The sequence below is a fragment of the Bubalus kerabau genome, chromosome 21 (genome assembly GCF_029407905.1).
Source record: "Bubalus kerabau isolate K-KA32 ecotype Philippines breed swamp buffalo chromosome 21, PCC_UOA_SB_1v2, whole genome shotgun sequence".
Classification (NCBI taxonomy): Eukaryota; Metazoa; Chordata; class Mammalia; order Artiodactyla; family Bovidae; genus Bubalus; species Bubalus kerabau.
Genome location: NC_073644.1, coordinates 33,477,200 through 33,492,284, shown reverse-complemented (window position 1 = coordinate 33,492,284; position 15,085 = coordinate 33,477,200). Strand labels below are relative to the sequence as shown.

The 15,085-nt window shown below is 44.2% G+C and overlaps 1 protein-coding gene across 3 annotated transcripts in view; it reads right to left on the bottom strand.

Moving 5' to 3' along the window:
- KCTD1 (potassium channel tetramerization domain containing 1) overlaps positions 1-15,085 on the bottom strand; it is a 104,262-nt gene that overhangs the window by 71,565 nt on the left and 17,612 nt on the right. Inside the window, exon 2 of one of the 3 annotated variants that reach the window (XM_055558942.1) lies at positions 153-223. The exons of the other annotated variants lie outside the window; for them this stretch is intronic. Within the exon in view, the coding sequence (XP_055414917.1) occupies positions 153-155 (3 nt within the window). The 5' untranslated portion in view covers positions 156-223. The remainder of the gene's footprint in view (positions 1-152; positions 224-15,085) is intronic. 3 annotated transcript variants of the gene reach the window in all.

Below are 15,085 nucleotides of genomic sequence, written 5' to 3'. Positions count from 1 at the left end.
TGCACATATATGGAATCTAGAAAAATGGTACTGATAAACCGATCTGCAGGGCAGGCATAGAGACGCAGACACTGAGAACAGACTTGTGGACACAGCAGGGCAAGGAGAGGGTGGGATGAATTGAGAGAGAAGCACCGACACATGTACATTACCATATGCAAAATAGATGGCTGGTGGGAAGCTACTGCACAGCACGGGGAGCTCAGCTCAGCTCTGTGAGGACCTGGAGGGATGGGATGGAGAGTGGGGTGGGAGGGAGGCCCAGGAGGGACAGGATATGTGTATACTTATGGCTGGTTTGAGCTGTTGTACAGCAAAAACCAACACAACACTGTAAAGCAATTATCCTCCAACTAAAAGTTAAAAAAAAAAAAACAAAAAACAGAGTGATGCTAAAATCGTAACTGCTTGTTTGTAAGTCAGTCTAGTTTATATGGGAAAGTGTTTTGTTGAAACAAATAAATATTCTAAATCTTTACATTTAAAGATGTGCTGCCCTTCTATTAGAAATCTTAAACTAAAAGGTAATCAAATGAAGTTAGTAGTAATGGGGAGGATCTCAGTATTAATCTTAGCATTAATATTCAGCCAACCATTTATATAAACTAAAGACTCAAAATAAATTTCATCACTGGAATTACTTTACCTGCTAATAATGTACTTGATACATCCTGTTTCATGTAGTTGGACTATGGAAATTAAAACATTAAATTAAGCAGTGATTACCACATCTCTCTCTAAATCTATATTCGGTTGTGGTAATACATTTAGTTGGATAATAAGAAAGAAGGATGTAGGAGGAGGTAAGAAATTAGCATACTGTACTTAAAAGGTAAAAGAATAACCATCGTGGAGAAAGAATATGGCTGTTTTAGGTAAAAGTCTATACACTTAGAGCCAATCGCTGCCACTTGTTACTGTTAATTTTAAAATCTGTAAAAAAGCATCAAAATCAATTCAATTCAGTCTTAATGAGACAGCTCAAGCAGGAGCCTATTCACTGTACCTGTTCTAATTAGCATGAATATACCCTCACTGTCAACTCTGACAATACACTTAACTAAATTACTGTTAGTCCCGTAACATGGGATCACATTTGAGGTAGCAAGTTTAAAACAGAATTTGCACATTACTGTTTTGATAATAAATACCAAATGAACTCAGGCCTGGAAAAGAGCTGGTATATTTTGAGTGTTCTCCAAAAAGGGAAACTGAGGCTCAAGGAGTCTTGCTCCCGGCCCACAGCTGAGGCGCCTGGTAAGCAGGCTCTAAGGCCAGCTCCTTTCGCTCTGCCATCTCCCCAGAGAGAACCAGAGCCCTTGGTAACCCTGTAAAACTAAATGGAAGTCACGTGCTGTCCCACCTAAATTATTGATGACGAATAGTATTTGTTCAGACGCCACAACAGAAGATCTTGGGTATGCTGGTGGAGGTTATTAAGTGTAATTCTTTGCTTTTTAATCGCCACTTAAACTGAAATTACTACCTCTTCAAGATGGATAGGAAGATAATTCGAAAATTTAGTTGGAGGTGGATATCAACACACATGCTAATTGACCTTAATTCACACGCATTTCAAAAGTGATATGAAGGGGTAAGGGATGAGGAAAATATGACAAATTAGAGTTAAAAAAAAAAAAAAGGAAAATGACTGCTAAAAAGATGGTGTCAGCCAATTCCACATTTTAGCTCTAAAAATGTCCCAAACTAGACGCTGTAAGGTAACTTACACTGTCTATGCCTATCAATGTTTCTTCCAGCCTGCCTGGCCCAGGAAATGCTGAGATGGGTAAGAACGGTCCCCATTATGAACCGGCATAAAGTTACAGTGTCGATGTGGGGCTGGCATCGCCCCAGTTTTAATTTTCTAAAGGCTAGAAATCTGGAGAGCTGGGTTCCAGTGCTCCTGCTGCTCAAAGGTGATAAACCTTGTCCTGTCATTAAATGAGGAGCCTGAACTTCAGGAGAGCGCCCATGTTTGTTCATGGGGAACCCTTACTTTTCAGAAGAAAGTTTATTTTTTTTTTAAGTTTTTTTTGTTGTTTTAACGTGGACCATTTTTAAAGTTGTTATTGAATGTGTTACAGTATTGCTTCTGTTTCATGTTCTTGGTTTTCTGGCCATGAATCATGTGGGATCTTAGCTCTCTGATCCATGTGGAACCCACACTCCCATGCATTGGAACCACTGGACAGCCAGGGAAGTCCCAGAAAGCTTACACTTGAGTCACAGTTGAAAAGCAAAATAAGGTTGCGCTGCTGGAACGGGGTGGTGGGGGTGGGGGGAGGAGGGGGCAGGGGAGACAGGCTCACCCTCCCCCCATCACACTCACCCCTCCCTGGAGAGGGGTGAACCCCCCAGGTCCCTGAAGGGTGAGAAGCTTGGGCCTGGATTATCACAGAGGGCCTGGATTATTATCTAGCTGTGACACCTCGAGCCCACCAATGATCACAGTGACAAGGAGCACTTGGGGGCCCTTGCTGTGTGCGAGGCGTCTATACACAACACTTGACACACACTATCTCTTTTAATCTTTAGATCAACCTTGTGATACTTCACTCAAAATATCATTACAGCTATATTCTGATGTTCCACTTCCCTCAACTAAACACATTTACCAGTAGCACTAATCAAAGACCGCGCTCCGCCCACACCCCTCCAACCACCAAATGTGCTAAGAAAATGCCTCTTTTCCTGCCACAGTGGCAGGAAGCAGATCAGTGATGGATTGCCAAGGGGCTGGGCAAGGGCAGGGGGCTGACTGAGGAGGCACCAGAGGAAACTTTCTAGGATGATGAAAATGATCTGTATATTGACTGGGATGGTAGTTATACAGGTATATACGCTCGTCAAAATTCACTGAACTTAAACTGGACACAGTTTGTTCTATGTAATCCTACCTTAGGGCTTCCCTTGTGTCTCAGTAGTAAAGAATCTGCCTGCCAATGCAGGAGACATGGGTTCGATCCCTGGATTCAGAAGATCCCCTGGAGCAGGAAATGGCCACCCACTCCTGTATTCTTGCCTGGGAAATCCCATGGACAGAGGAGCCTGGCGGGCTACAGTCCATGGGGTTGCAAAGAGTCAGACACGACTTGGTGACTAAACAACAATCCCACCTTAATAAAAGTGATTGGAAAAAAAGTAGTTCTAAGGGGGAAAAAAAGTAAGTACAAAATTTCACAACTAAATATGTAACCATCTCTCTTTCTCTCTCTCTTTTTTTAAATATTTATTTGGCTGTGCCAGATCTTAGTTGCGGCATGTGGGATCTAGTTCCCTGACCAGGGATCAAACCCCGGTCCCCTGCATTGGGAGCACAGAATCTTAACCACCAGGGAAGTCCCTGTACACATGATTTTAACTTTTCCCTTAGCAATGATTTGTTTTACTTATGTGAACCCCCCAATTCACTAATGCTCAGGAATCAGTATTCCAATGACATTATTCCACCTTCTTTCTATATTGTCTGATTTTTCCCCCCAGATCTTTGAATAGCTGCCATACATCCAAATATTTAAGAAAGCACTACCTTTCAAAACTCATAGGGGATGCAGACAATATTTTGAACATGCATATTAAATGGCTGAATCCTAACAATTTGTAAGAAAATGTAACAGTGGCTATCTCTAGTGGGGAACCAGAGGTCAGGAGTGGGCGGCAAAGTCGTTTTTCATAGCATATTTTAAAAATTTACTACGTGCATGTGTTAAATTACAAAACATTTCTTTAAGAAAAGACTCTAAAGGCACAAAGCCACATATGCCCTTCTGGAGTTATTTGTTAGAGCCATGACTTTTACTCTTCGCCTAACAACATGCCTTGATCTCCCTGTTTATATGTACTGCCTGGATAAATTCTGCCCAAAAAGCCTCACTGGAAAGAATGCTGAATATCAAAAGAGTTCATTTTCCTAAAAAAAAAAAAAAAAAATCCCTCTCCTAGAAAACGCAGCCAATACCAGCCACTAGTCTCGACAGTCTTCCTTTGATGAGGCTGGCAAAAAGCAGAATTACCCAAACAACTTTGCAAATCTTGGTTTATTTCTCACAGTGCATCTCTTTCTACCAATAAAGACTTTCCAGAAGGCCTCAGGGGTTAACAGGGAGATTCGGCGAGCAAAACCTTCACCAGGTGCTTTAGCATGCCAGGTCTTTCGCCAAGCGACCCCCCTGCAGGAGACAGAGATGCTAGTAAGGCTCCTTGACAGATCAGATGTAGTTAAGAGGTGCAGTAACCTGCTTTCCTGGTGGCTCAGTCAGTAAAGAATCTGCCTGAAATGCAGGAGACGAGGTTTCTGATTCCTGGGTCAGGAAGATCTCCCGGAGGAGGAAATGGCAAACCACTCCAGTATTCTTGCCTAGGAAATCCCATGTACAGAGGAGCCTGGTGGGCTACGGTCCATGAACAGTGTCAAACACGACAACAACTAAACCACCACGACGAACCTGCTTCAAGCTTTAGACAAACTACACCAACATGCACGCGTTGCGTTTAGCAATCCGCTTGTGTTCAGTGTTCAATTCTAGGACATGATAAGTTGGTGTAAGCCAGGGTCCCTATCTCCCCATCACCTCCAGGAAGATCCAACCAGCTGTCTACTTCATTGCCTTTTTTTGCAGCCCAGCATTAAACTGAACTAACTTGGCATTTCCCAAAGATTTTCCAAAACTTTTACACATACTGGTTTCCTCTACCTGAAGCACTCTTCCCAGGGTGGGCCTTTTGGTGTCCCTTCTAAGCGGCCCCACATCCCCATAACCACCTGTCATGTCCCTGGGATTTCCTCTTCTGTAGAACACAGCCTACTATATAGCAAGGTGCTACTTTCTTGCTGTTACCTATTCCCCCTTTTGTCCCTTTAGAAGATATAAGCTCAGGGGAGGCCCTTGTCATTCTGACAACAGTTGTCCTTTCCAGACCCCACACAGCACCTGCTGATAGTAACTGAGCATGTTACTCAGTTTAATAGTAACTGAGCGTGTTAGTCGCTGAGTCAGTGTCCGACTCACTGCCACCCCATGGACTGTAGCTCACCAGGCTCCTCTATCCATGGAATTCTCCAGGCAAGAATACTGGAGTTCCCTTCTCCAGGGGATCTTCCCGACCCAAGGACTGAACCCAGGTCTTCTGCACTGAGGGCAGATTCTTTACCATCTGAGCCACCAGGGAAGCTCAAATGAGAAATACAAAAAGGATTTAAGTATCTCTAAGCTCCACCCTGATCTGCCTCTTGAGAAATTTGTATGCAGGTCAGGAAGCAACAGTTAGAACTGGACATGGAACAACAGACTGGTTCCAAATAGAAAAAGGAGTTCGTCAAGGCTGTATATTGTCACCCTGTTTATTTAACTTATATGCAGAGTACATCATGAGAAACGCTGGACTGGAAGAAGCACAAGCTGGAATCAAGATTGCCAGGAGAAATATCAATCACCTCAGATATGCAGATGACACCACCCTTATGGCAGAAAGTGAAGAGGAACTCAAAAGGCTCTTGATGAAAGTGAAAGTGGAGAGTGAAAAAGTTGGCTTAAAGCTCAACATTCAGAAAACGAAGATCATGGCATCTGGTCCCACCACTTCATGGGAAATAGATGGGGAAACAGTGGAAACAGTGTCAGACTTTATTTTGGGGGGCTCCAAAATCACTGCAGAGGGTGACTGCAGCCATGAAATTAAAAGATGCTTACTCCTTGGAAGGAAAGTTATGACCAACCTAGACAGCATATTCAAAAGCAGAGACATTACTTTGCCAACAAAGGTTCATCTAGTCAAGGCTATGGTTTTTCCTGTGGTCATGTATGGATGTGAGAGTTGGACTGTAAAGAAGGCTGAGCGCAGAAGAGTTGATGCTTTTGAACTGGATGTTGGAGAAGACTCTTGAGAGTCCCTTAGACTGCGAGGAGATCCAACCAGTTCATTCTGAAGAAGATCAGCCCTGGGATTTCTTTGGAAGGAATGATGCTAAAGCTGAAACTCCAGTACTTTGGCCACCTCATGCGAAGAGTTGACTCATTGGAAAAGACTCTGATGCTGGGAGGGATTGGGGGCAGGAGGAGAAGGGGATGACAGAGGATGAGATGGCTGGATGGCATCACTGACTCGATGGACCTGAGTCTGAGTGAACTCCGGGAGTTGGTGATGGACTGGGAGGCCTGGCATGCTTCGATTCATGGGGTCGAAAAGAGTCGGACACGACTGAGCTACTGATCTGATCTGATCTGAAGCTCCACCCTCCTAGGGTGGAGGCCACACAGTCACATAATCCTGAAAGCCAGAGACCAGTTTTTTTTAAGTGGGCCATTTTTAAAGTCTGAAATGAATTTGTTACAATACTGCTTCTGTTTTACACTTTGTTTTTCTGGCCGGGAGGGATGTGCAATCTTCGCTCCCCGATCAGGGGATCGAACCTGCACTCCCTGCATTGAAAGACAAACAGCTAACCGCTGGACTGCCCAGCAAGTCCCAGGAGACCAGTCTTTACGAGCATTTTACTCTGGGTGCGAAGAAAACAAAATCCAAGAATGTACAAAACTGATTTAGTCGAATGTGAGGAGAGACCAGCAAGGAAGCAGTCCTTCCTTGACACTTCTGGGGACCAGGAAGCAACTGGAGGAGAGACCAACCATGCCTCATGTGCACGATGAACCTCCTGGGGCCTTGATTCATGGGTTTCAGGCCATCAGGGGTCCTCCTCCTCTAGGAGACTATGGTCTAGATGGACGTTCCCACACAGGGGACCGGTGCATCTTCTTGCTTTAATAAATTAATAAATACATTAATAGTTCTCATTAATAAATAAATAGTTCTGTGTGTTTTAGTAAGTAGTAGAAAATACAGCCAGCATATGAAAACTATGATTTCCTGGCTACTGTCACTTGGGATGAGTGTGAAATAGTCATTAGAAAAATACTAGGCAAATATGAACCCCAGCGAAACGAGAAACATCAAAAATCACAACATCTTTGCAAAGTGACATCGGAGAAGTGATTCCCACTTTACCCACTTTACCGTCTCCTCCGAGGCATCCTCAGGGATGCTGGAAACCCAGGTGACCTGGGTAAAGCCTTGGTTATGGAAACACAACCCATAATCACGAAGCTTGAACGCTTGGAGGCTCTTCTCCGAACTGGTATTTGCAGTCCAATTCTCCCGGCACATTTTGGGATTTTTTTTTCCCCAATGATTTTCAAACCACAGAATTTACAATGTCCAGTTTCCACAGGCTTTAAGGCAGCATCCTTTCTGTACAAAGTAGCTAAGAGTAAAAATCAGAGCCTTGAACACGAATGCTTTAACCCCTTAATCCCCACACGACCTTTCTTCATCTTTTAAGGCCCCTGCAGCCAACATTGCTGCCTGTACCTTTAAGAAGCTTCTTTGATTCTCTTCCGGCCCTTTAGGAACAGAACTCAAGACTCCAGAGAGGCCCAGGACACTTCCTTAGCGAGCTGCCCTGTGGCGGTTTAGTAGTTTAGTAGGGTCAAGAGCAAATCTCTCTGCCCTTCCGGCCACCCCCACCCCCCACTCGGAAAGGAGGAGCGGGAAAAGTCCTTCCTTGAAATGTTAACTGTTGTTGTTTAGTTGCTCAGTCATGTCTGACTCTTTTATGACCCCAAGGACTGTAGCCCAATAGGCTTCTCAGTCCATGGGATTTTCCAGGCAAGGATATTGGGAGTGGGTTGCCATTTCCTTCTCCAGGGGATCTTCCCGACCTAGGGATTGGACCGGGTCGCCTGCACTGCAGGCGAATTGTTTACTGTTGAGCCACCATGAAGCCCTGAAATGGTAACTACAGGGGGCTTACAAAGTGGGGCAGGGAGAGAAGGATAAAGACTGAATAATTACTATTACTGCTTTAAAGTCATAATTCCGGACCAGGGACTAAATTTTTCTGTTATGTACCAAAGTACTCAAAAGTCAAAGCTGTTATTAAGGTTCTATCAAGATCTTCTGAAGGAGATACTGAAAAACTAATTTTTATGTTTACACAGAAGATAACTGCCAAAAAAAGCAACAGACACACATAGAAAGAAACAGAGGGGAAGGAGGGGTGACCGGGCAGAGCACAGAGGATGTTTCAGGGCAGTGAAAGGACTCCGTCCGATGCTGCATCTGTGGACGCACATCACTGGTCATTTGTCAAATCCTATAGAACGTACGACATCAGGGATGAGCCCTAATGCACTGTGGAGTGTGGGTGCTCGAGGTGTCAGCGGAGGGGGACCAACTGTAACAACAGACCACCGACAGTGGAGCAGGCTGTACTGTACGTGTGTGTGCTAAGTCGTTACAGTCATGTCTGACTCTTTTCGACCCTGTGGGCTGTAGCCCCCCAGGCTCCTCCGTCCATGGGATTCCCCAGGCAAGAACAGAGTGGGAGAGTGGGTTACCATGCCCTACTCCAGGGGATCTTCCTGACCCAGGGGTCGAACCCACATCTGCGTTGGCAGGCAAGTTCTTTACCACTGGTGCCATCTGGGAAGCCTGTAGTGTTTGGGGACATGGTATCTATAGGCACTCTGAATTTTCTGCTCCGTTTTCCTGGGAACCTAAAACTGCTCTAAAATATAAAGTTTATCAATCGAGAAAACATTTTAAAAATCATACTTTTACAAATTACAGCAATTTTTTTTCCTCCCAGAAAAAGCCAGAGGCCTGAAAGTTAAAAACTGTTTCTGCCTGCGTGCGTGCGCGCGCGCACACACACACACACACACGATACTCAGCATCAGTTAAAGTGATGCCAACAAGTGTCCATCTTCATTCTAAGAAACTTGAGACCCAGCAGTTCTCCTGTAACTCATTCATTCTCTCCCTGAGAAACGGTTTCAGACAGTGTTCCTGTTTTACTTAGCTCCCCTTTGGATTAAATGGGCCCCTACCTTGAAAGGGATCCTCCCCTCTGTCACTGACTCAATTAAGACACAATGGATGTTCTCCCGTTGAATGAGGAAGGCACTTGAAGTGGGGATCTTTCACCACCAGGATTCCAGACTCCCTGGGGAGCGCTGATGGAGGGGGCTGGGATACTGAAGGCTGGCAGAGGAGGTGAGGTCTCAATGTCATCTGAGTCTAACCTGGGTCAGCGTTTCCCTTCCACGATTTTCGAAAAGTACATCAAATGTGAACAAGACCGCCCCAAGCCAGCCACCAAACCAGCCACCCCATCTGTCCTTGGTATGCCCCAACTCTCATCCCCGTTCCTTCCATCCTGCTTCATCACCTCCTCCCCATCGGCATGTAAACACGTTCTTGTGTCTCCCATGTTAAAAATACATGAAATCCCCTGCCAACCTGTCTCGGTCCCAGCTCCTTTCTCCTGGATGGTCAAGCCTGGAAGTAGCTCAGCTGTTCCTGGGTCCCCACCTCTCTTGCCTCCTTCAGCTCCCTCCCTACGGTTTCTGCCCGCTGCCCGCCACCCCACAGAACTGCTCCGTGGAGAAGCCAGAGGGCCTACGTACGTACCCCAAGGTCTCATCTTATGGCAATCTCAGGCCCATTAACAAAACCCTTTACTCCCTCCGGCCCCACTACACTACACCCCAACCCCCCAGTGCCCCAGGCATCCCCCACCCCGGCTGTATGCCAGGCCACCCCCTTCTCTGTCCTTTCACCCAATATTCAAGTTTCTTCAGGCTCTCTTTTATTCTCCAGATAGGATTTCTTTCTAAGCAAAACAATCCACCCCAAGTGGCTTCCATTATCATCCACAAACTGGTGAACTTCCAAGTTTTATCCTCCAGAGGACTTCTGCCAGACCTGTTTATCTGCCTGCTTATCTGACATGCCCCTCGGGTGTCCCTGAGCCTCTCAAATCCCTAAGCAGAGCTCAACATCTGCCTCCAGGGCTTTCCCCCGCCCTCACCCCCCACCACCCCCCAACCCCAGTGCAGGGGAGGGGTTTCAATAAGTAGCATCACCCTTCATCTGTCTGTCCATCACCTGAACTCCTGTCCCCACAACACCAACCTCTGTGCCCTGAGGAGTCCACCTCCCAAATATCTCTGGGAACCATCTGCTACTATCTTAGTCCTTGGACACCATCACCTCTCCCTTGCTCCAATTCCTCTGCAATCCAAGGTCCACATCTCTCAACAGAACAGAACTTAACAACAACAAAAGCACACACACAAAAAGGCAAACAAGTTGAATCCTGTCCTCCTCTGCTTAGAGCCCATCCACAACAGACCAGACCATCAGTTGTATCCGACTCTTTGTGACCCCATGGACTATAGCCTGCCAGGCTCCTCTGTCCATGGATTTCTCCAGGCAAGAACAATGGAGCAGACAGCCACTCCCTTCTCCAGGGCATCTTCCCAATACAGGGATTGAACCCAGGTCTCCCGCATTGTAGGCGGATTCTTTACAGTCTGAGCCACCAGGGAAGCCCAAGAATACTGGAGTGGGCACCCATTCTCTTCTCCAGGGGATCTTCCCAACCCGGGGATGGAACTGGGGTCTCCTGCATTGCAGGCAGATTCTTTACCAGGTAGATTCTTTACCAGCTGAGCTACCAGGGCTACCAGACACCTCTTTAAGTGTTGGCAGATAAAGATTTACTTATCTATCTATCTAAAGATTTATCTGCCAGCAATCAAAGAGGTGTCTGGAGTCTGTGATCAAACTTCATAAAAGAGAAATGGGATTAGTGACAACAGTCATTGATATTTTCTAATACAGTACGCTATGTCCTAATATTGATAAAATTGACAGAGGAGAGAAACAAGAGGCCAAATTACCACAAAAGCCCAATGCAGACAGCTGGAGAGACAGACACAGACAGACAGACAAGCAAAAGGAACCCTTTCCCCTAAGCCCAAGTTATCTAACACTGACCTCCCTGAAGTCGGAGTTCCCTCCCTAAGAAATCCGTAGTTGTGCACTGACAACTCTGTAATTGGAGCAAACACTACATTCTGGATGATTCTATGAAACCAAATGGATTTCTTTGCAAAAGGGTTTCTCTTCATTGTTATGAGGTTGGAGGTGGAGCCAGGGAAAGGAGGAGGAGAAGAAATGAGGGCTCTGGGGAAGGGAAAAAAGAAAGGAAAATCTGAGTAGGCCGGAGGTGGAGAGGTGAACACTGTCCAGACACGAAGCACAGAACGGGCAGAAGTCCAGGTGTGGGGACCTCCAGGCAAGGCCACCCTCGTCCTGCCCACCTCATCCGTCATCCCCGGAGGGCACCACCACAGACCTGCATCTCTACTAGGCCAGCACGGCTACCATCACCATATTTAACCTGGAGGCTTGTTTATCTGAGTGTCTGTGATCCCTGTCATGTGCTAGGAAATCAGAGGAAGAGAACAAATTACATCTGCAACATATGCAGGACAGAGCTGGATTTAGTCTTCAGGGCACTGTCTTAATCATCTGACCTTCGGAGAAGAGAACAGTGCTAGGTACACCGTAGGTGTGCCACAGGTATTTATGGAAATGTGTGTTTTATTTTTTTCCCCTTATATGTTGTTGGAGGAGTGTTTTATTTCCAACCTTCACAGTGAAAGAATTCATTTTCATTTTTTCAAATGAGAGCAAAAATATTTAGATCCATTCTGCTCAAGGCTAGGAAGGCAGAGATTATACATTAACCTTTACTGTTATTACAAAATATTTTTATTTTCTTCTACAAATACTTTTGTGCACCTAAAATGTGCCCAATCACTGTGCCAGGCGCTGGGGATAGAGCAGTGAGAAAAGGAAACCACATGCCAGGAATGATCCTTATACAAAGGGGTCTGATGAAAATACCAACTCACTTTAAAAAACATTCAACCATTAGTTCTTGAAGGGCTACCCACTCTGCATACAGCAAATTAAGGAGAAAACAACCCTAAATCGGTTAGAAATTTTCAACCACAGGCTGAGATCATTAAATCAGATATACCACTTTATACATCATATTAACTCAAATATTATGGGGGAAAAACAAAGACATACATCCTTGAAACATAAACCCAGCCCAAAATGGCAACAGACACTAGAAAGTATAGAAAGGTATCTTTAACATTAAATAACCTGACCAGATACTGGAGTTCACATCAAAATGAGGATTCCAAAACAGAATTCCTTCATGTCTTTGAACTGCAATCTAGTTTACAAACTTTTGTACAATTCTGATCTGTAGACATTTTTTGTCCCGGATGAAATCATAGGTTCTTAGGGCAGAAGGGATTCTTGAGGTCACCTGACCAGGTATTCCGGTTAATGCCTGTCTCATCAAGAGCTTCTCATAAATTGGTTTAGGTGACTTGGCCTGATTAACACCCAGAGAGGTGAGGGCAGTATAACCAGCAGCCATGCCAGGTGACCTCACTCTTAAACGCTAATCCCACGATCCTTCAGCATCACAAATACGGAAAAGCCAGTGCCCAACCCATATTGATATTTTCTCCTGCTTCCAGCAATAATATCTTAGCTGCTGGAGTGGGGAGAAAAGCACAGATTTTCTGACAAATGTCCTCAGTGACACAGTTTGGGAAAGTGTGTCCCCGAGAGAAAGAAGACCCCAGTCCTTTGAAGGCATGGGAGGACCTTGCCCACAATCAACTGGATAAACTATGAAGCTATCATGTCGTAAGGGTTACACATAACCTAGTGAGAGGGCTTCCCTGGTGGCTCAGACAGTAAAGAATCTGCCTGCAGTGCGGGAGACGTGGGTTCAATCCCTGGGTTGGGAAGATCCTCTGCAGAAGGGAATGGCTACCCATTCCAGTATTCTTGCCTGGACAATCCCATGGACAGAGGAGCCTGGCAGGCTGCAGTCCATGGGGTTGCAAGAATCAGACACAACTGAGACACTAACACTTCAGCAAATAAGGAGGTGGGGCTTTGTTGTCCAGGAAGTAGATTCTGAGCCTTGAATTCGGATCATTTCCTGGGCTTCCGTATCTTCCATCTGCTCTCAAGCTAAGGTGGAAAGATGTGTTGTCCACCCTGAGTTCTTAAGAAAGGAACAGTGCTAACGTCTGTTCTATGCAGGTTACAGTCCTTCCCCTAATATTTAAAAAAAATATTTATTTGGCTGTGCTGGGCCTTTGTTGCAGCATGTGGGATCTTTAGTTACTTTATGTGGAATCTAGTTCCTGGACCAGGGATTGAACCGGGGCCCCCATCATGGGGAACACAGAGTCGTAGCCACTGGAATACCAGGGAAGTCCCCCCTAATATTTTAATTGGGGAAACTGTAGTCTGATTTCAAAGCGCCCACCTGTACCTAGGGGAGTGGACGAGGCCAGTCACAGGTCGATCTGCTCTGCCTCCTCTAGGGCTAGAGGAGCACACGTGCTTAGTGTGTGGGACCTGCTCCGGTGCGGGTGAGACTCAAGTGATGGGGAGGCAGTAGCTGCCTGGTCACTTTGGTCTATTTCAGTGACAGTTTTGTTAGTTCTAATGTCTGTCTCTCCTATTTGAATGTCAAGTTTATGAGAAATGAGACCTTCCACCTCAATCTTTATTGGATCATCAGTGACTGGCACATAGTAGGTGCTCAATTAATATTTGTTGAATGAAAAGTTCAAGTGAGAGCCTTGGTTTTGCCATTTACTAACTGAACTTCCTGGGGCAGGCTACTTCATCTCTCCGGGCTACAAGATGGTTATGTGGATTGGAATCATGGAATCAAGACTGTTACGCAGATGGAATCACATAGGCTGAGTATTTACTGTAACATGTTACACACATACGTGTCAGCTACTGGATGGATCATGCGGATGAATATTTTAGGAATGAGATGTGTATCCTTGCTACCAGGCAGTACACTGAAGACTAATAATCTAATGATAGTTCATATTTCATGATACAGACAATATTACTGACTTCATTTCTAAACATGTTGGTATAAACTAAATTACGACTAAAATGTGAAATATTTGATGATTTATCTCAGTTGAGCAAGTACTTTATTTGGAAAAGAGTTAAAAGCATGACATAATCTCTCAAATTAGCACTTTGACACAAAGAGTGCCATTGTTCTCTATAATACATTGCCAAAAAGTTTCATATTCTTTAGTATTTGGATGAGATCTTCTCTGGTTGTAAAGTGGCTGTGAGAATGTTTTCAAAACTATTATTTTAAAACAATGAAATTAATCATATGGTCACATGTACTGTTTTTAATGATAAAAGTTTAAAAGACCTTAATTCCATATTCTATACGGTTAAGATATTTTATTTATTCAAATAAATTTAGAATATATTTAACCAGAAGCACCACATTCTAATGAAAATTAGAGATCAATTTCCATAAATGTATTGTTTATAATTAAAAGAAATCAGAAAGCAGGAGTAGCAATATTCATATTAGCTAATGTGAAAAGAGACAAAGACGGACACTACATAATGATCAAAGGATCAATCCAAGAAGAAGATATAACAATTATAAATACATATGCACCCAACATAGGAGCACCACAATATACAAGACAAATGCTAACAAGTATGAAAGGGGAAATTAATAATAACACAATAATAGGGACTTTAATACCCCACTCACACCTATGGATAGATCAACTAAACAGAAAATTAACAAGGAAACACAAACTTTAAATGATACAATAGACCAGTTAGACCTAACTGATAGCTATAGGACATTTCACCCAAAAACAATTAATCTCACCTTTTTCTCAAGCACACACGGAACCTTCTCCAGGATAGATCACATCCTGGGCCATAAATCTAGCCTTGGTAAATTCAAAATAATTGAAATCATTCCAAGCATCTTTTCTGACCACAATGCAGTAAGATTAGATCTCAATTACAGAAGAAAAACTATTAAAAATTCCAACCTACGGAGGCTGACCAACACGCTGCTGAATAACCAACAAATCACAGAAGAAATCAAAAAAGCAATCAAAATATGCATAGAAACGAATGAAAATGAAAACACAACACCCAAAACCTGTGGGACACTGTAAAAGCAGTGCTAAGGGGAAGGTTCATAGCAGTACGGGCATACCTCAAGAAATAAGAAAAAAGTCAAATAAATAACCTAACTCTACACCTAAAGCAACTAGAAAAGGAAGAAATGAAGAACTTCAGGGTTAGCAGAAGGAAATAAATCTTAAAAATTAGGGCAGAA